General features: G+C 40.1%; 1 protein-coding gene across 4 annotated transcripts in view; it reads right to left on the bottom strand.

Annotated features, from left to right (window-relative positions):
• The window catches only part of MAP4K3 (mitogen-activated protein kinase kinase kinase kinase 3), a 97188-nt gene that overhangs the window by 31030 nt on the left and 44979 nt on the right, over positions 1-21179 (bottom strand). For 2 of the 4 annotated variants that reach the window (XM_020794745.3, XM_020794744.3), the window contains exons 13-15: positions 20921-20996; positions 18888-18946; positions 13582-13644 (exon numbers count right to left, since the gene is read on the bottom strand). In XM_020794745.3, the coding sequence (XP_020650404.1) occupies positions 13582-13644; positions 18888-18946; positions 20921-20996 (198 nt within the window). The remainder of the gene's footprint in view (positions 1-13581; positions 13645-18887; positions 18947-20920; positions 20997-21179) is intronic. The other 2 variants (XM_020794747.3, XM_020794746.3) reach the window with 1 other exon arrangement.

The raw sequence follows: 21179 nt of genomic DNA on the forward strand, positions 1-21179 counted from the left end.
ATCTATCTATCTATCTATCTATCTATCTATCTATCTATCTATCTATCTATCTATCTATCTATCTATCTATCTATCTATCTATCTATCTATCCATCCATCCATCCATCCATCCATCCATCCATCCATCCATCCATCCATCCATCCACCCACCTATCCATCCATCCATCCACCCACCCACCTATCCATCTACCTACCTACCTACCTACCTACCTACCTACCTACCTACCTACCTACCTACCTACCTACCTACCTACCTACCTACCTACCTACCTACCTACCTACCTACCTACCTACCTACCTCATCATCATCATCATCATCATAGGCATCCTTCAGTCTCGAGAGACTATGGTAACATGCTCTGAATCGAGGAGTGTCCTCTCCAGAGCATAAAGCCCGGGTAAGGTAATATGGAGGATAGGCTGTTACCCAAGCAGCAAATCCCCCCTCTCTACGTTGCTGAAATGGTCCAATGGAAAGGCAAGAGCCAATACGACTGGTTCCAGCAACGTCGCAGGAGTTGGCAGAATGACTATTAAAGAGCAGGCCGGGTAGGTGGGGCTCGTCAGCCATGGAAGGCAGCCCATCTCGGAGAAGGAAAACTCCGATTTCAAATCTCCACTGCCTTGTGGCTATATCCACCGATGGAAAAGGCTACCTACCTACCTACCTACCTACCTACCTACCTACCTACCTACCTACCTACCTACCTACCTACCTACCTACCTACCTACCTACCTACCTACCTACCTACCTACCTACCTACCTACCTACCTACCTACCTAGTGTGATATGACTCATTATTTTTAGATTACCTTTTTGCCATTGTTTGTCTTTTATTGTTTTATTTGATTTATTTATTACAGTATATGTGGTGTTCCCTTTTATTATATTTTGATTTATTTTATTTTATGTTTGTTGCATTCTGTATGTAAACTGACTAGAGTAGTATTTATCACTACCTGGAGCAGTATACAAGTTAAACAAAGTAACAAACAAATTTATTTATTTTACAGTTGCCCACGACAGGCCATTTGGAAATCTTTATGGCAGGGGTCTCAAACTGTGGCCCTCCAGATGTTCTTAGCCTACAGCTCCCAGAAGCCTTCAGCACCACCTCTGCTGGCCAGGATTTCTGGGAGTTGAAGTCCAAGAACATCTGGAGCGCCACAGTTTGAGACCACTGCTTTATGGATTCAGTGGTGCCTTGAGTTACGAATTTAATTGGTTCTGGAAGATGGTCTTAACTCAAGTTGGTTGTCACTCACTTCATTAATCCATTCTGGCCGGAAAAAAACACACCTCGAAAAACAAAAAACAATGTAAGTCCCATCGGAAACACAATTGATCCATTCCAGCTGGGGGAAAAACACATCAAAAAGCCAACAAAGACTGCAAGACCCATCGGAAACACGATTGACCCGTTCCAGCTGGGGAAAAAAAACATTAAAAAGCAAACAAAGACTGCAAGACACATCAGAAACGTGATTGATCCGTTCTGGCACAGAAATATAACCCCCCCCCAGCCCAAATCGACACTGCAAAACCCTGTACTCACTCAGAACAGGCATTTTAAAAAGCAGAAAGCAGCACCTTACTTTACCAGGCAGCCCAAAGCCTCATCCAAACACACACACTCTAACTGCTGGGGCAAAAGAGCTACAAAGAAGCAGCCTCTTCGCCAACCAACGGTTAGCAGTTTAAATTCCCCGCCTTTTTTCCAGTCGTAACTCAAAACTCTGGTCACAAGTCAAAGCAAAATTCTGTGGGCCGGAGCTGGTCATAACTAGAAATGGTTGCAAATCAAGACATTCGTAAGTCGAGGCACCACTTAAAACTGAATGTGAGTTAGGGATGCTCTGTTTACTAAACAGAAACATGTCTTCAGATTCCTGAAAGCTTCAATTTTTATGTAGAGGAAAAACAACAATTTTATAGTTCTTGTGGTTTTGCAGAACTTGACCCCTTCAGAAACAACTCAAATTGAAAAACACAGTGGTTCTAAATCCTACATCATACTGGCATCCCATTAATGCAGCTCTCAGAGCATCTTGAAAACCAGCTTTCGATAGCTTTCCAGTCCTAGAGAAAACTCCTAGGATACATGGGGAGGGCTGCATTAGGAACTGGAGACAGCCCGCCTCCTCATTGTTGAGAATGTTGCTTCTTCCCAAAGTGGAAGCCTTCACTGGATACTGACCATAAGTATAGGCAATTCTAGTCAATATCAGAGGAACCAAAGTATCTGGGAAAGTCATTCAGAGATCATTTTAAATCAGTTGTGTTTTTTTTTCTTGAATGCCACTTTTATTTTCTTTATGTAAGGCACTTCTTTTCCAAGCATCTATGCTCCATTCCACCTCCTTCTTTGACTAGCATGAATGTCGCCCATCTTCACCTATTTCTGGGGAAATCTGTGATCTTCCAGATATGGTAGGACTACAACTTTACATTACTGATGACATGACAGGTATGTTCCTTTTTTTTGGGGGGGGGGAACTCCACATCCCAGAATTCTCCTTTCTGGGAGTTCTTCCTGCCAGACAGACATCTAAATTGCACTCACCTGGAGAAAGATCAAGCTAGAAGGCTTCATGGCCTAGGAAAGGGCAAGCTTCAGGCTAGCTGCCTAGAACAGGAAGTTCCCAGCAAGCACCACTGGCAGTTTTCTTTTCTAACATTCAACTAGGCCGGAGCTTGCCCGTTCCTTCTGGAGGAAAAGGAAGATCACATTTTGTTTTATGGTGATCCCAGAGCTATAGGGCCTAGTAAGCCATAATGTCTACATGTTCTGCAAAATAATCTCTGCAGAATTCACAATTTCTACAGAACTAAAATACAACAATTTAAATGTTTATAAAAGTTATGTACTGGGAATTTAAGAAGGGATAACAGTTGGAGTTACTATATGAATCATACAGTAATTGAGTTGGAAAGACTCTAGAAGGCTATCGAGTCCAACTTGCTGCTCGATGCAGAAATCCAAATCAAAATAGATCTGATAGAAAGTTGTCCAAGATTTTCTCTTGAGTGCCCCCCAACGTTGGAGTGCTCACCACCTCCGTAGGTAACTGGTTCCACTTTTAATAGTTAAGAAAGTGGTTTTTCCTAATATTCAGCCTAAATCTGGCTTCCTGTAGCTTGAGCCCATTATTATGTGTCCTGCGCTCTGGGATGATCTGGGATAGATTTACCAGATGAGCGGGATATAAATCAAATCAAATCAAATCAAATCAAATCAAATCAAATAAATAAATAAATGATCAAGAACAGATCCTGGACCTTCTCCGTATGACTAACTTTTAAGTATTTGAAAAGTGCTAATATTATCTCCCCCCAGTCTTCTTTTCTTAAAGCTTAACGTGCCCAGTTATTTCAATCTTTCCTCAAAGGGCTTGGTTTCCAGTCTTCTGATCATCCTTGCTGCCTCCTCTCAACTTGCCGCCGTTTGTTTGCATCTTTCTTCAGAACTGAACATAGTACTCTAGATGAGGCCCAGCCAGTGCTGAATAGAGGAGGAACAGTACCCCACAGGATCTGGAGACTATATTTCTGTTATGCATCCTAAAATCATTTGCCTTTTTTGCAAACAAGTCACACTGTTGGCTCATATTCAGCATGTGATCTATAACAATTCCAAGATCCTTCTCACTTGTAGTATTACCGAGCCTAGTATCTCCCATTTTGTAGCCGTGCATTTATTCCCCCCCCCATGTGTAGAACACACTTATTCCTGTTAAATTTCATTCTGTTGTTTTCAGCATAGTGCTCAAGCCTATCAAGATCTTTTTGAATTTTGTTCCTGTCTTCTGTTCCACTAAATTCTGTGTCATCTGCAAGCTTTGTAAATATTTCCTGCGCCCCCTCATCCAAGTCATTTATAAAAAGGCTGAAGAGCACAAAGCCCAGAACTGAGCCTTGTGGTACCCCACATGTTACCTCTTCTTAGGTTGAGAAAGAGCCATTGATAGGCACTCTCCGAGTATGATTCTGTAACTACTTGTGTATTCGCATGACAGTTGTTCAATCCAGTCCACACCTACTTAGCAATTTGAAGCTTTGGGGATTTGTCAAAGGCTTTGCTAAAGTCAAGATATATTACGTCTATAGCATTCCCACTGTCTACCAGGGAAGGTACCCAATTTAAAAAAATAAGATAAGTTTAGACAAGCAGGATTTGTCTTGATGAATCCTGGTGGGATTCTAGTTATTACTGCATTGTTTCTGAGGTGCTTGCAGAGTGACTGCTTTATAATCATGCTTTAAATGCTTCTTTACACAGTTAGAAGCTGCTACTGATCAATGAAATATTAATGAGAAATTCCAGAACACTTAACTTACAATTGTAGAGGATTCTACTCAACACTATCATCTGCCAATACAAAATGGAAATACTGTATTTTTTGCACCATAAGACTCACTTTTTTCCCCACAAAACAGGGGTGTGGAAAGTCTGTACGTCTTATGGAGCTAAGAAAACAGATTATATTTTCCTGTTTTCTTCTCCTAAAAAATTGGTGCGTCTTATGGAAAGGTGCGTCTTATGGAGCGAAAAATACGGTACATACTCCCTTGTTCCTGCAGTTTCATTATCCCTAAAAATCTGCTGTAGAGGGCCAGGGGATACTCCAGAGCAGATGTGGTGAAGGAGAATTCAAGGGTAAAGCTGAGGAGTTAAAAGTTCCTTCACAGAAGCAGAGGTCTGCCCACACAACACTGGATACTGCCTAGAGAGAAAAAGCTGTAGCAACACCACCTTCTGAATAAATGTGCATAAAAGTGGGATCTAACGATCCTATGACTGGGCAGAGGCAAAATGTCTCTCTCAATTTGTAATGTGTAAACCTGCAACAATGTGTAATACAGAGCAGTGACAGAAAAGTTAATAAGTGAAAATAAGCAAACCCCTAAAATGCAAAAAATCCTTCATCTGTCACTGTATGTTTAAAATCTCGAAGGAACATTTTTATGAAATGTGACATCTGTCAGTGTTGTTTACATTTGTATTATTTAAAGGCCTAAACCTTTGTTTATAACTAGTTTACTACCCTGCTGTCTGTTACCATCAACAGAACAAAATCTGGGCATCATATTGTATTTGGCATGTCTCTTTGCAAACTACTATTACACGCTTTAAAAATAATATGCATTTCATCTTAGTTAGAGTTAAAAAAACAAAACTGGGAAAGAAATGCTTTTGCATACTGTCTCAGCATCTTTCTGTAGCAAAAGTAAAGCTTCTAGAAAGTAGGACAAGAGACAAAAATCACAACAATCTTAGATTATATAAATTTTTCTAACAAGAATTTTAGAACACTTAAATCATATTTCTGGAGCAAATGCATTTGAAAGCCTAAAGGAACTTGCCTGCACATGCATATTCAACATAAACACTGTTTGCACAAACGCTGCAAATGAACTAAAAATATTAAGTTATACCATGTAAATCTTTTTTTAAATAAAAAAATTATATGAAACTGTTAAACAAAAACAATGAATGGTCTTATGGCTAACAGGTTATTTTGGATCCAAGCTTTAGTGGCCTAGAGTCCACTTCTTCAGATGCAAAAAGTAAGCTACAGTGCACAAAAGCTTATGCAAAATAATATTTGTTGGCCTTAAAGGTACCACAGGATATTGTGTAAACAGATGTAGTGATCTGAATTGCACAGTCAACTTCCATTCTTACTTTCTCCAAATAATATTGTGATATTTATCTAATTTAGGTTCAGAGGAAATCAAACTGCATTGCAATTTTTCCTTCTTATATTGTGGATATTAAAAATGAACATGGTGAGACTTGCAATAAAAGTGTGCACAAGCCCAAGTTGTCAGAAGTGGGAATAAAGGCTGAAATCAATTTTGTCCTCTGCTGACAGAATATCATCTGCCAAAAGAGTAGACTCTCCTCCAGCTCCCCATTCCTGTCCTGAAAATCACGAGCAGCTGACCAATATATAAGATACCTTCTTCACCGGAGACTGGTTTAAAAGAGCATTTCTGGTCTGGATAATCATCCAACTTGGGACCCTGGTACTTGTTGGAAAAAATGAATGCTTTGCATAGTCTCCAATGTATCTTTAAGATGAAATATGATGCACCTTATTATCAAAAAACCTTAAAGAAACAGAGACTGCAAATTCTACGTACATACAAACTCCTACCACATCATGTTGTAGGAACTGGCAAAAGGATATGTGTGTTTATGTGTCCTCTATAATTCCCACATTGGCAAGAAACACCTATTTTTCCATGTTGATCACAAGAGGAAATATCACCAATGTATCCAGCCTTCTGTCTTTGAACAAAAGGCTTCCTTCCATTTCAGATGGAATGAAGATCCAGAGATGGATGCACACTGGAAGGAGGAGTTGCCATGGAGATCCTCTTTTATTTTTCCATTTTTGTTCCTGCAGATCCCAGGGCCACCTCCCACACATTTGAATGTTGGAATGTTCCCCACACAACTATATCAGCTTGGGGCAGGTGGCAGCATCAGAAGCTGCAGAGGAACTGGAGGAATACACCACCTTTCTTGGATTTCCTTTAGTGACAGCAGAGTCTCATTTTATAAAAGCAAACTGTTTCTCTTTCGCTTTTCATATTAAATTCTAAGCCGTACCATGATTCAATCAATTGCTCAAGGCAGACTTTTAATAAATGCTACATTCTGTTTCTGTACGTGACATTAAAAAACAATGGTCTGCTCTACTCATCATAAGAACAATACAGTGTTTGAACTATATTCACTGCACTTAAGTGTTAGGACAATAGATTTATATTCTTTATTATTTATATTATTTTATAAAAATACACATACTCCATTCTATATTACCCACTGCTATACTTAGTGCTTCTACCATTGTCTCACCTTCTACTTTTTTTAGTCTGGAAGAGTGGCAAGCATAGAAAATGAAAGGCTAGGTTTCAGGAAGACTATCTTGTGAGTCAGCTGATGATTATCAATGAGCAATGCAAAATGATGATTAAATACCGTTACTGTATTTAGTGCATGTAGAAACAGTGTGAGACAGCAGAGCTGGGCAAACTTCTGAAGACATTCCTGTAAAACGAGAATCCTGAGATTTACCAACCACAGCCAGACCCAAAACGGTGTGTTGGGACACAGTTAATCATCTACTGTAGGGTTCGTCAACCCCCGGTCCGTGGCCCGGTGCCGGTCCGTAGGCTTACCGGAACTGGGCCGCAGAGACAAGTCTCCGCCCCCCGCCTCCCCTCCCGGGGGGATGTTGCGCTTGCTGATGGGTGTGTTGCGGTCCTAACCGTTCCCCAGTACCCCTCACAGGAGAGCAACACAACTTCCCTGTGGGGAAGTTGCCATTTGGCAGCCTGCCCAGGAAGCGCTGACGGCCCGCCACCGGCTTGGCCCCAACCCACACAGGGCGAGCGGCTGATCCTGCTTTCCTCCTGCCTGGCTGCCTCTTCCCGGGCGGGAAAGGTGGGCCAGGCTGCATGGGGCGCTGCTCCTCATCAATGAAGGAGGTTCCAGGAGGGCGGCTTCCCCTCTGCTGCTGCCCTCGACTGGGGCTCGCCTTTTGGGGCCTCCCATTGGAGCCTCGCTCCTGCCCTTGCAGTAGCGGCTCCATTGCTCCTGGCGCCCCTGCCCGGCAGCCCCGCCTCCTCCTTCTCCAGCAGGGGAAGCATCCCCTGCCACTGGAGCCCTGCTTCCCTCGCTGATGGAAAGCGCACAGCAAGGAGGGAGGGGGACGCGCCGACCTTGGCTCCAAGATGCAGCCTGGGCGGCTGCACACCATCCATCAGTGAGGGAAGTGGTGCTCTGGCGGTGGGGGATGCTTCTGCTGCCAGAGATAGAGGAGGCGAGGACTGCCAGGCAGGGCTGCCATGAGCTACAGAGCCAGGGTTGATTTCCTTCAAAATGGATAGGTTTGTTCTCCTTGCAGTCCAGGGGACTCTCAAGAGTCTCCTGCAGCACCACAATTCAAAAGCATCAATTCTTTGGCAGTCAGCCTTCTTTATGGTCCAGCTCTCACTTCCATACATCGCTACTGGAAAAACCATAGCTTTGACTATGCGGACCTTTGTCGGCAAGGTGATGTCTTTGCTTTTAAAGATGCTGTCTAGGTTTGTCATTGCTTTCCTCCCAAAAATCAGACGTCTTTTAATTTCGAGGCTGCTGTCACCGTCTGCAGTGATCATGGAGCCCAAGATAGTAAAATCTGTCACTGCCTCCATATCTTCCCCTTCTATTTGCCAGGAGGTGATGAGACCAGTGGCCATGATCTTATTTTTTTTTTATGTTGAGCTTCAGACCATTTTTTGGGCTCTCCTCTTTCACCCTCATTAAGAGGTTTTTTAATTCCTCCTCACTTTCTGCCATCAGAGTGGTATCATCTGCATATCTGAGGCCGTTGATATTTCTTCCGGCAATCTTAATTCTGGTTTGGGATTCATCCAGTTCTGCCTTTCACATGATGTATTTTGCATACAAGCTAAATAAGCAGGAAGACAATATACAGCCTTGTCATACTCCTTTCCCAGTTTTCAACCAATCAGTTGTTCCATATCCAGTTCTAACTGTTGCTTCCTGTCCCACGTATAGGTTTCTCAGGAGATAGATAAGGTGGTCAGGCACTTTAAGGACTTGCCATAGTTTGTTGTCATCCATACAGTCAAAGGCTTTTGCGTAATCAATGAAGTAGAAGTAGATGTTTTTCTGGAACTCTCTGGCTTTCTCCATAATTCAGTGCATGTTAGCAATTTGGTATCTAGTTCCTCTGCCCCTTCGAAATCCAGCTTGTACTTCTGGGAATTCTCAGTCCACATACTGCTGAAACCTGCCTTATAGGATTTTCAGCATAACCTTGATAGCATGTGAAATTAGTACAATTGTATGATAGTTGGAGCATTCTTTGGCACTGCACTTCTTTGGGATTGGGATGTAGACTGATCTTTTCCAATCCTCTGGCCACTGCTGATTTTTCCAAACTTGCTGGCATATTGAGTGTAGCATCTTAATAGCGTGATCTTTTAAGATCTGGTATTGCCCACCTGGTGATGTCCATGTGTAGAGTCGCCTCTTGTGTTGTTGGAAAAGAGTGTTTGTGATGACCAGCTTGTTATCTTGATAAAACCCTATTAGCCTTTGCCCTGCTTCATTTTGAACTCCAAGGCCAAACTTCCCTGTTGTTCCTTTTATCTCTTGACTCCCTACTTTAGCATTCCAGTCCCCTGTAATGACAAGAACATCTTTCTTTTGTGTCAGTTCTAGAAGGTGTTCTAAGTCTTTATAGAATTGATCAATTTCAGCCTCTTCAGCATTGGTGGTTGGTGCATAAAGTTGGGTTACAGTGGTGCTGAAAGGTCTGCCTTGGATTCGTATTGAAATCATTCTATCATTTTTGAGATTGTATCCCAGTACAGCTTTTCTCACTCTTCTGTTTACTATGAGGGCTACTCCATTCCTTCTACGGGATTCTTGCCCACAATAGTTGATATGATTAATCGTCTGAATTGAAGTCGCCCATTCCTGTCCATTTTAGTTCACTGACCCCTAGGATGCACAAAACACCAGCAGAATACAAGAAAACCTGGTCAGAATTCCAACTCTCCCTACTTGACAGGATTCCAAGTGCTTCACATACAGTGGTACCTCAACTTACGAACTTAATTTTATTGGAACGGCGTTCGTACATCAAAAAGTTTGTAAGTCAAGGCAAAATTTCCCATAGGAATGCACTGAAAACCATTTAATCCAGTTCGGCTGTTTTTCATTCGTATGTCGAGGCACTGTTTTCAAGTAGAGGCATTAGTTCCCATAGGAACTAATGCAAAGCCGGTTAATCCGTACTCTACCACCTGGGGGGATAATTTTTAAAAATTTTACAGTGGTGGCTCGCAAGACGAGAGCTTCGTTTAACGATGAAATCGCATAACGAAGTTTTTGCGATCGCAAAACGATGTTTCCTGTGGGGTTTTTCGCTTTGCGATGATCGGTTACCTGCTTCACTAACTGATTATTGCAAAACGAAGATTTTCGCACAGCTGATCAGCGGTTTCAAAATGGCCACCAGGTAAAAAATGGCTGCCCACTGTTTTCTGGGATGGATTCTTCGCTGCACAGTCAGCGAAAATGGCCGCGCTATGGAGGAACTCCGCTGGACGGTGAGTTTCAAGCCCATAGGAACGCATTAATCGGGTTTTAATGCGTTTCTATGGGCTTTTAAAAATCGCTTTATGATGTTTTCGTTCTACAGCGATTTCGCTGGAATGAATTAACATTGTTATGCGAGGCACCACTGTATCTTCTTTTGACCTAAGATGAACTTAGGTCAAAAAAAGGACAGGAAAGGTTTTTTTGTTCGTTAAGTTGAGGCTCCATTCACAAGTCGAAGCAACATTTTGCGAACGGAGCTGTTCGTAACTCGAAACGTTTGCAAGTGGAAACGTTCATAAGATGAGGTACCACTGTATTTTGTTACACTTTTTGTAATAGTCCTGACAGAAAGGCAGGTGGATATTAGAGCTGCAGTTGAGAAAGAAGGGCTTGGCTATAGTCTCTCAAGTGAATTCATGGCAGAGGTGACACGTGAACATAGGACTTCCCTATTCACATTTCAGTCCTTTAGCTAATACCTACCCTAGGTCTTCCATAAACCCGTTTCACTGTGTTGTTATGAAAAAAAACACCTGCCGCTTTAGACAAAGGTAGAATGATACAGTGAAAGATCTTAGTTAATAATATATAAGAAAGAATAAAATCAAAACTAAACGGTCCAGATTATTTAGTCCCCTGAGATAGACACAATATGCTAGTAAGAGGTATCAATAAATTCCTTTGGCATTGATCTGAGTACTCTTTTAAAAGACCTTCTTGCTAGGAAGGAAGAGAAGGACGAGACTTCTCAATGGCAAGTCCTTTTGTTAAAACGAGAATATACTCTAGCTTTTGTAACAGTCTTAATGAAAATCTCTCTCAGAAAAAGTTTGTTGGCTCCAAACTGCTGGTTAGCAGAGGGTTTAGTATAAGTGATATGTGAATGAAGCTGTCAAACAATCCTGTCAGCCCACGGCCTCAAGAGCTGAGCTGGGAAACTAATTCATTCCAACTCAAGTCCTTTCACACAACTTTCTAACAAAGAATTCAGCAAGAGCAGTCAGCATATTTGACAAGACATGCTTCCATTTTAGCACCAAGAATGTGGCCTGGGCATAAGAGAAAAATATCAGCATTAAGCTTGATGTGTTATGAACAGTCTCTGGCATGATGTTATACATTCTGGATAAAATGGCTTGAATTAAAAAGCATTAATTTAATTGAATATCAATGCAGTTTAAAACAGGAACAGGTAATATGTAAAAGAAAGAACAGCACCCAGAAAGCTAAAAGCATCTTCAGTAATCCATCTTAATTTCTATTCATTCACTCATTCACTCATTGTTACCTTCTTTCTGGACTACAACTTCCTTGTTCCCTCACCACTCACTAGGCTGCCTAGTGATAACACATGGTTCAATGATATCTGGAGGATCACATATTTCTCATCAGGGGACAACACTGAATGGCACTGTTGAAGCTCACCCATAATTCTATAAATTAGACTGTCTGCTGGATGAAAAGGATCTCTAGGTCTGGTGGTTTAATATTAATTTAGTGGGATCAAGGCTTAAAAAGTCCACCAAAGCAGTTGTGGACTCAACATAAGCTTATGGAAGATGCCAAATGAAACGCACAACGTTCAGAAGATTGAAAAGACAGAATAAGAAGACTTGTAATCCCACATCTGTTGACCAAATTGAGGCAATTAAGCTTATCTTCTTAATTTATCCAGCCTTACACTAGGAGCATTTTCTTGAAAAAAAACACACCATAGGAAGTCGTCCTGGTGGCAGTAATTTTCAGAAATGTATTAATTTATATCTCACCCACCCAGTGGCTAGGCCACTACTCTGTGGGGCTCACTAATTAAAGACTTCCCCCTATTGTCCCAAAGCCCCAACTGCTTCACCATGATAAAGGTGATTCCATGGGAGCTTTGGGCCCTGGGGAGGATTAAAAATGTTTTATTTCTGAAAGATCAATATGACTGATGATATCATTAGCCTTCTGAGGCATAGCTCCACAAACAGGATTCCAGCCACTGAGTGAGATCCTACCTACTCAGTCAATTCTGACTACAAGCAGCTCTCCAAAGTTTCATGTAGGATTCTTCCCTAGTGCTATCTATAGATACCTGGTGGTCTCCCAGCGAAATGGCTTAACACCACCTAGATTCTAAAATCAGAGAAGATCAGGTGTCTTCATAAGCTTCAGAAGAAATCTATAAACGTAACCAGGCTGAAATTCTATGTGCATTTCTACAGATATAAGTATCATTTCAGGCAGACCTTTCCTGAATGTGACTGTCATTTTAAAATATTTCCAGTAACTATTTTAAAATCACATTTCAAACTGGCTTGATTTTACATGGAAGGAAAAATCCATTTTTTTGACGCACACTGCATCCTTCAAGTCATCTTCTATCCTTTGAAAGGATAGCAGAGGAAGAAATACAGAAGACCAAGCTCTGTGCCTGCTACTAAATCTCAAGTGTGGATAGAATTCTGGAGTGATTTCTACAAGGCCATCAACAACACCACATTTCTCAATGTGGAAAACATTGTAAGATTTCTGAGAACTACATAGCTCTGAAAATGCAAAGTTACTATTTAAAAAAACAAGCTTGTTCTCACATTTCTGCCATTTCTCTTGAACTACATGCACAATACAGGAGTATCTCTGGCAGACAATCAAGTCACAAACCTAATAAAGTTACCATTTGCAAAAACAGATGACACATGTTAGGTTCACTGCAGATGACTAAAAAATACATTTCAAACTGTTTTGTGGTTTTCAGCTATTAAAGGGGTCTTTTTTCCTTTGCAGGGAAATCACAGTTAGAATATGTGGACAGAAGGGATAGGCCAAAAATGACTTTTAAAAATGCTATTAGAATGCTCCAGCATCTTCGGAGAGGGTATGGAATGGAAGTCTTGAACTGTGCTTGTCAAAAAGACAGAAAACTAGATACAAATTCAGCTGTCCATAAACAAAATCTCTCTCTCTCTCTCTCTCTCTCTCTCTCTCTCTCTCTCTCTCTCTGTGTGTGTTTTTGTGTGTGTGTTACCGATCCAAACAAGTAATTTCAGTTGGTGGAAGCGCTCAGTACATAATTTTCAACAATTCCCTTTCCCATGAAGAAAATACACATTTTAGCAAGAAAGATGAAACCGTGACTTAACATGTCATATTCTATCTTCAATATCCCTGAATCCTTTCCTTCTCAAAATGATAAACATTACCAGTTATTGTGATTACCTAGCTAACATTACATGTAATTGTTTTACAAATTTATTTTAGCATAGTACTGGTGAGATTATAAAATTTCACTATGAATACAAACATGGTCTAAATGAGTAACTTAATCGCTGAAATTTTTGTTAGATTTAGTAGAGCTTTTGACTATTCTACAGAGGGCAAAAGCATTAATGAAAGTAAGCGATTTTGAAAAACAGCAACACAAAAACACACAGACAGACAAAGAAAAAGCAATAGATGAAAATACCAGATTAGATCTTGCAGTGTAGTATATTTCTTCTGAACTGTCCAAAAAATCGTTACTGTCGGGCTGTTCATCAGACAAAGACCAGAAACTCAAGTTAATTACTTATAGACTGAAATACATCTAAGTACATAGGGATATTTTTGTACAATATTTGGTTGTGCCATTACCACTCATTAGACATTTCTGAAAGTACACAATATAGCAACTAGATTCATATAGTCTTAAACAAGGAGAGATGACTGAAGAACAACATGTGAAGGCAAATAAAAAATGCATGCTTATATGTATGTTCAATACTTATTTCTTTAAATCTCCCTTCCTTCTTACCCTTCATACTGACAGTAAATGGAAATTTTGACACCCTTCCCTGAAAAGGCAAGGTATATATTTCCCTCCATTATATTTTATATATTAACAAGACCTAAAATACAGTCAGCTGTATCATCTTGGGTATTACTTATCTGCAAACTCCAATCTGAAAAAATAATAAATTTGGAAAAAAGCTAACAAATTTGTTGCCATTAAAAACCATCTTTATTTAACTTGTTATAAGAAAATGGATTTTTTTTTTTGGTCGAGACCTACACAAGATTGTTCGAAGTATTATTTTCCAGGTATCTTCTATATACAATTCCAGATAAAAACTGCATAAGTGTAAATCCTTAAAAGTTAAGACGACTTTCATAATTTGGTTTGCGTTTTATGTCTGAAATAACGAAGCAGACCAACTTCACAATGGTAAGGCTGTTTATTTTAATGCAAGTTGGTTCCAAGAACGTTTCCCATCGGGTTAGATCCAGTTCTCCAGCACTACTAAGAAGCAGGTATTGGGACAAGTGCTAAAAACAGGAATTATGTCTTTCTAGCAAGCTGTGGCCAGGATTTACAAATCTGCTAATCCTTAGAGAAAGGGGGACAATGCAGCAAAACTTGTATTTAACAAAACAAAAACACCTTTCAGAGTGTAGTATAATCAACTGCAAACAGAAAGGGGAAAATAATGCATCCATTATGCTGGTACAGGGCTCTTAGTAAAGCTAAGCAGTGTTTTTCAGCTATTGGCTGAAATCCTGCTGTGCAGGTCCATGTGAACAGTGGGGATGATGTTATCACCAGCATTACCTTGCTGCTGATAAAGGGCAAGTTCAGGGACCATGTAGCTCATATATGTACAATGCAATGAAGGTGTGTGCACCCTAAAACTGCAAAAAGGATTTATTCAACGATGACTTGCTGCCACCGCCATTATCCAGCTGCGCTTTCTGAACAATGCAACAGGATTTCAGCTAACGTTTTAGGTGTTCAACTGTGTTCATATCCAATGCACTAAGAATACAAGATACTGACCATAGGTACACAACAGCTTGCATAAGAGCTTTTATCAATAAATGTGAGAGAAGTAAACATAACTGCACTTTAAGGCTAGGCAAAACCAGTAACTAGAACAATTAGGTTAATTAACTCATGATAATTAATTAAGTAGTACAGCAAAAGCAACAAACATGCTTAAGGTTTCTATGCTAGATTCTAGTTCTACTGAATAAAGTGGGATCCTGTTCTAAGCAAACCGGCACTGGACTGAATAACTAAATAAATCACTTTTAGCTATGTATGTGTGGGCTTAAACTGGCTCCTCAGAATAATCTAGTAAGATCTCAAGACACTCAAATTTAACTTCAACTTTACCATCCACCTCAAGAACTTAAATAATAGCCCAAAGCTCCTTGCATAGTTAGGAGGATTTTGGCCATTAATCCAGAAACCAAACCAGAAATACAGATTTGAAATCAACTGGTAATAAAACAATAATGAAATGCTGAGTGTGTCCATGCCAGTCTCACGAAAAAGAATTTGCAATGGAAAAGCAGTGGAACTGATGAACTGGGTTTACAAGAGCTACTAATATATGAAGGCTTTCAAATGTAGGAATGGAGGAGCAGCATACAAGAGGACTTTCTAGATGCATGTACAAAATAAGTCATGGCTCCCCAATGTGTATGCACCAAGTGAACAAAGAGATGAAAATCCTGCATGACAATGAGAGCCTGGGGGCCGATCTGAGAAAAACTCCACCAGTGCACCGTCTATTCCCGGGGGGGGGGGAAGAGTAAGAGTGAAGCAAGAGGAATGGAGACTGAAGAAAGAAGGGGATGACAGGAGACCTCTGGAGAAAAGGAGGAGAAAGATCAGGGGACAGGTGGAAAAGATAGACAGTTACAAGAGGTGGGAAAAAGAGAGACAGGGATTGGTGGGGGGAGAGAGAGAGAAAGAGAGAGAGAGAGAGATGTCATACAAAATAAAGGAGACACAGATTTTCAGAACCTGACTTAACATGTACAAGGCAAAAGGTGAGATTCTTACTACAGCTCATTGTCAATATAAGGCACGAACATCCATTCTATTATAAAAAGTATTCTACTACTTCTGCCCAGTTGTCATCTGAAGTTATAAACATGGAACCAGAAAAAACATCATTGATGCATTTGGGCATAAAGTTCTAAGAAAAAGTGGACTAGTTACCGGTTCAGATAAAGGCATGCTTGTCAACCAAAAATAATTTTTACAAGATTTCTACCATCCACTAGTCCTGATACACAATTAGGGATATGCAAATATATTAAAACAAACTTGATAGATTCAGAATAGTGCTTTGTTCTAAGATGTGCTGAAATCCTCAACGGCTGAAACATTATGCAGAGGTAGTGATTTACTGACATAGCTACCCAGAGACTTTAAAATGTCTGTTGTTGACTTACTGGTTTTAACAGTATTTTAAACCGACATTTGCTCCTTAAAGATGAACAATACATGGAGATGAACTAAATAAGATATTCTGTTATCTTTCTGCTGCAAAGAAGTATTTGCACATCTCTGTACTGAGAGCTAAGTAAGAGCAGTATGTTTTAAAAAGGGAGGCAAACACTCACTCAGTATGGCAATATCATACCATGATTGAGGAAAGTGTAATGATACTGCCAACAACACCTCACTGCTCATGTGCTGATCAAGAGTTCTCTACAGTTTCCATCTTGCATTATGAAAAGTCTGTCTGCCGTAAGTGCTAGAAAAATTCTTTTTCCTTATTTTTCTGTCCGTGAAAGAATTGAAGACTTTGGGGTAGGGGGAATGAAGTATATGCAATATTTTCATACCAACCTATTGTTTTAGCAACATAAAGCTGCTTCCGTTATAACTTAGCTAGCATATAAAATTGTACTACTTGGTATACTTGTGAAATTTAAAAATCTATTTTTAAAGAGCAAAACTGTGAATACATCCTACACCAAAGAGAGAGGCCTCCTGCTCCTCTCCACTTTGAAATCCATTAAGTCTGTCCTCTATGCTCCTTTCAGGAAGGTGGTAGAATGACTAGGTACAGATCTGAGTGTTATAAATATGTACAATGAATTACTTTCAAATTCTGCAGACATGCAAACCTTCATGCTATACAGTTTCTAGCATTTCAATTAATCAGAACCCTGTCTTTAAAAAAATGTCATCCATTCCCAAAGAGAAATAGTTCATTATGGTGTTTTTCTTATCTCTGCAAATTTTCTAATTTTCCCACTGAAAAAATGGAAATGTGCCTTTGGAGTGGGACAGGGCTGTTTCCCCCCTGAATTTATACATCACAGAAGGCCCTATAACATGGGGAGAAGTTACATGTAATCCTTCAGATTGCAGTGGTGAGTATGAATGAAGTTACACAAAGTTAAAAGTTACAAGACAGTGACAGAGGATGCAGCTGTTGTACATCAAGTCCCATCTGTCCACCAACCCTCTTCGCCCAAGCTGCTTCCTGGCCTCCTGTGCTGAGCAAACCTTTAGCTTCATCTCATAGGCAGGGTTTGAAGAACTTGGCAACAGGCATTACAATCAATTCCTCCCAGAAATGTTTCGAAAAATCCAAAATCTGCAGACAAAAATATTTGTATCCTGGCCCCTGTTGCTGGATATCATCAGCTGGAGATTTTATGACCCAGTCCTGGCAAGCACAGCATGATGCACCTTGTTGTCTTCACCACTCTCCAAACCTACAGAGGATCCATTTTTGCTCTTTTGGGTGGTGAAATATAAGATGAAAGCTACAGGACCTCACTTACTTGCAGATCAATGGCCCATTATGTCAGTGGACTATGGTACCAACACAGAAATGGCAATTATAGCCACAGTTTACATCCAGAAATCTGTGCGCAGCTAGGGAGAATGACTGGGACACTCTCATCTTTTGGAAGTAGAGCATAGCTTTAAGGTGCCTGGAAAAAGGCTTTCACAGGCTCAGAGTGGTCATATGATCTGAAACAATAAAGCAATTCCCCTCTTTCACACTATCACAGCCTGTGACTCAGAACTATATTAATCTTCAGAAAAACTGAAACGTTACCTAACAGACTCATGTTTCTGCCCCAGGTAATTTATTCTGAAACCTTCCATTCTGAAATCCTCAAGCCCTGCTTTATCCTAGCTTACTATATATGAGTCTTCAATCCTGTCCTTGCCTCCTTTGAGTTCATTTTACAAACAACTTTTTCTCCTGCTCCTATTACCCATCTTTCCATGCCAAGGACCCAGCTGCCCTTGATATATCATGCTGTGATACGTATACACTGAAGTTGTATTTTCCCCAGCAGATATAGGGAAGTGTGTGTTACGATGGACAACACAGGGAAATCATCAACAAGGAGGAAAACAAGTTAATTCAAGATGTATTCCACTGATACATCAGAAAGCAGCAGTTATATCATAAAAATGCACACACATTCACCAGAATTTCTTTGAGTTCTGCCTGTGCAGCTGGTGGCCCGCTGTGTTTCAAGCTAAAAAGCTATAAAGACTCACAGGAAGATCTCCTATCTTGTTGCAAAGTGAGCAGTCTGCACAGTCACCCTGTGTCAAGAGCAAACCAACTGCCAGCTATAAAGCAGTTAAACTGTTTAGAAGTCTGGCCAACATAGAATTCCAGCTGCATCTACTTATGAGACACACATTGAAATGGCTTAAAACAATCTGTCGCCATTTTAAAAAATCGTAAACTTAGAGAGTGCTTTAAGCATACAGAGTGGTATATAAGCAGCACACTTTTTAAAAGTCAGACAGATCGGATCAAGTTGTTTTAAATAATGGAAATTCATTAAAATGTTTATGTATTGTGTGACCCTAGAAAATTTGGTACTGATCTTGCATACTGTATAGTACAGTCCAATGTACTTTATGCAGGATGAAACACAAGTTCATACATTTATCCACCTGTTTCAACACAAACATCGCTTGGACATAAGAAAACACATAAAGTACACGTTACTTACAAACTCATGATGAGGCTCTGTCTCCTTCCTTAAAGGTGGATCAAATTTTACTTGGCCAACTATTGAAGAAAACAAACAGAGGAAGAGGAATGATCCAAATATGTAAATCAGAACTATTAATTTACAGTAATAAACTAAAAGACCACAGATGTGACCATTTACTTTCTGGTTGACTGGGAAATTCAAGGAAGAAATGAGTAAACAATCATAGAAGATAGTAGAACAGCTCTAAGCAACAAAGCTATGATGGTTGGAATTAAAGAACCTCTGCTTTAACTTTTAATTAGAATGTAATATTAAAACCATGGAAATCAAACTTCAAAATATCAATATCAATTGCTTCAGTCTCTTTCGGTATCTATTTTCCTTCTCAGATTATGGAGTACATAGACCAGTTCATTCCTATTTCCCCAATGTTTCTGCCACAGCAGGTTAAAAATCTAAGATTTTGAATAACTGGTGTAGAAACACAAAATGGCATTCCCTAGCATGCACTCAGAAAAAAATCTGGAAAAATGCTCAGGTCAAGATGACATGAAACAGCCTTTAAGTTCAGGAATCAAAAATAATGATCATGAATCACTAGGAAATAAATGTTTGTTTATTGTCTTATAGAAGGCAAAACCAAATAAAAGGCAAGCTGATATTGTGGTGTTAAGTCAAATCAGTTTTTTAAAAAGCAAGAAAAGAATCCGATACAGTGGCGCCTCGACTTACAACAGTCCCTACTTACGACCATTTTGAGTTACGACCAGCTCCGGCTGCAAAATTTTGCTTCAACTTGCAGCTGGAGCTTCCAGTTACGAACACAAAAAGGCAGGGGGGAAAGGTGGGAAATTCAAATTTTTAACTGTAGTAGGCAAAGAGGCTGCTTCTTTGTAGCTCTTTCAGCCCAGCAGTAGAGTGTGTGCAATTGGAGGAGGCAGCCTGCTAAGGTAAGGTGCTGTTTTTTGCTTTTTTAAAACTGCTCTGAGTGGGTTTTGAAGCATAGTTTTGGCCTGGAGAGGTATGTTTCTGTGCTGTGTTGTTGTTGGTTTTTTTTTTTTGTGGTGTGTGTGTGTGTGTGTGTTTTTTGCTACCCCAGCCCCTTTGGGGCTGCTTTGCTGTTTTTTGGTGTTTTTTTAAAAGCCCCAGTGACGGAGCTTGCTTTGCTGTTTATTTTTGGTTGTGTTTTTTTAAACCCCAGCAACGGAACTTGCTATGCGCTTTATTTTTGGTTTGTTTGTTTTTTTAAAGCCCCAGCAACGGAGCTTGCTTTCCTGTTTATTTTTATTATTATTTTTTAAGCCCCAGCACATTCCAACCAGGCTTGCTGTGTGCTTTTCGTTTGTTTGTTTGTGTTATTTTTTTTGCCACAGCGGATTAATCGCGTTCCAATGAGTTTCAATGGGAAAGGGTGCTTCGACTTATGACCATTTCGAGTTACATCCATCTTCTGGAACGGATTATGGTCGTAAGTCGAGGCACCACTGTATATTTAAAAATGTGTTCGTTATTGGAAGAAACATGAAATTGTACTCTGGGAAACTATACTGTACAAGGGTGCAGCTACACAAGTGAAGGGAGTTCCTGAAATAACCCTCAAATGCTACACCCTAGGAAGTCCAAAGATCCTGTCTGAAACTACTCATGAACGTTTCATTCAAACGCATCCAAACTACCCCGCTGTGTCTGGCATGCTGTGTGAGAATAGTAGAATTTCCCTCCCCCTTTCCTTTCCAGCAACACATACTGTATACTCACAGAGAAGAAAAGTGCCAGTCCAGGCTAAAAACCTGACCAGACAAACACAGTATGGTTGTAAAAGTGATCAAAAACCAGCTGAGTTGCTAACACACATTCTTCATTCCATTTTTCTCTTGCCCACCGAGGTTTCATTTACTTCAATTTCTGCTTTTCTTCTACAGTTCCCTATTACTACTGTTTATAATTCCATTCAGAATGAATAGTCTGGGAAGGGTGACATTGATTTAAAATAAGTACTGTCATGAGGTGTGTTTATGGGAGACATATGCTCCACTGTATATACTCACAGTTTATTTCAGAGCGTGTTTTTTCTTCTCTGACATTCCTGCTTGTTGAGTGAATTCTATGAGGCACAAGAAGAGGCTAAGAAAAACATTACACAAAAAGTGTGATTTAACAAATGAATAAAGATGCTGTATATCAGTGGTTCTTAACCTTTGTTACTCGGATGTTTTTGAACTGCAACTCCCAGAAACCCCAGTCAGAACAGCTGGTGGTGAAGGCTTCTGGGAGTTGCAGTCCAAAACTCCTGAGTAACCCAAGGTT

This window comes from Pogona vitticeps, chromosome 1, assembly GCF_051106095.1.
Source record: "Pogona vitticeps strain Pit_001003342236 chromosome 1, PviZW2.1, whole genome shotgun sequence".
Classification (NCBI taxonomy): Eukaryota; Metazoa; Chordata; class Lepidosauria; order Squamata; family Agamidae; genus Pogona; species Pogona vitticeps.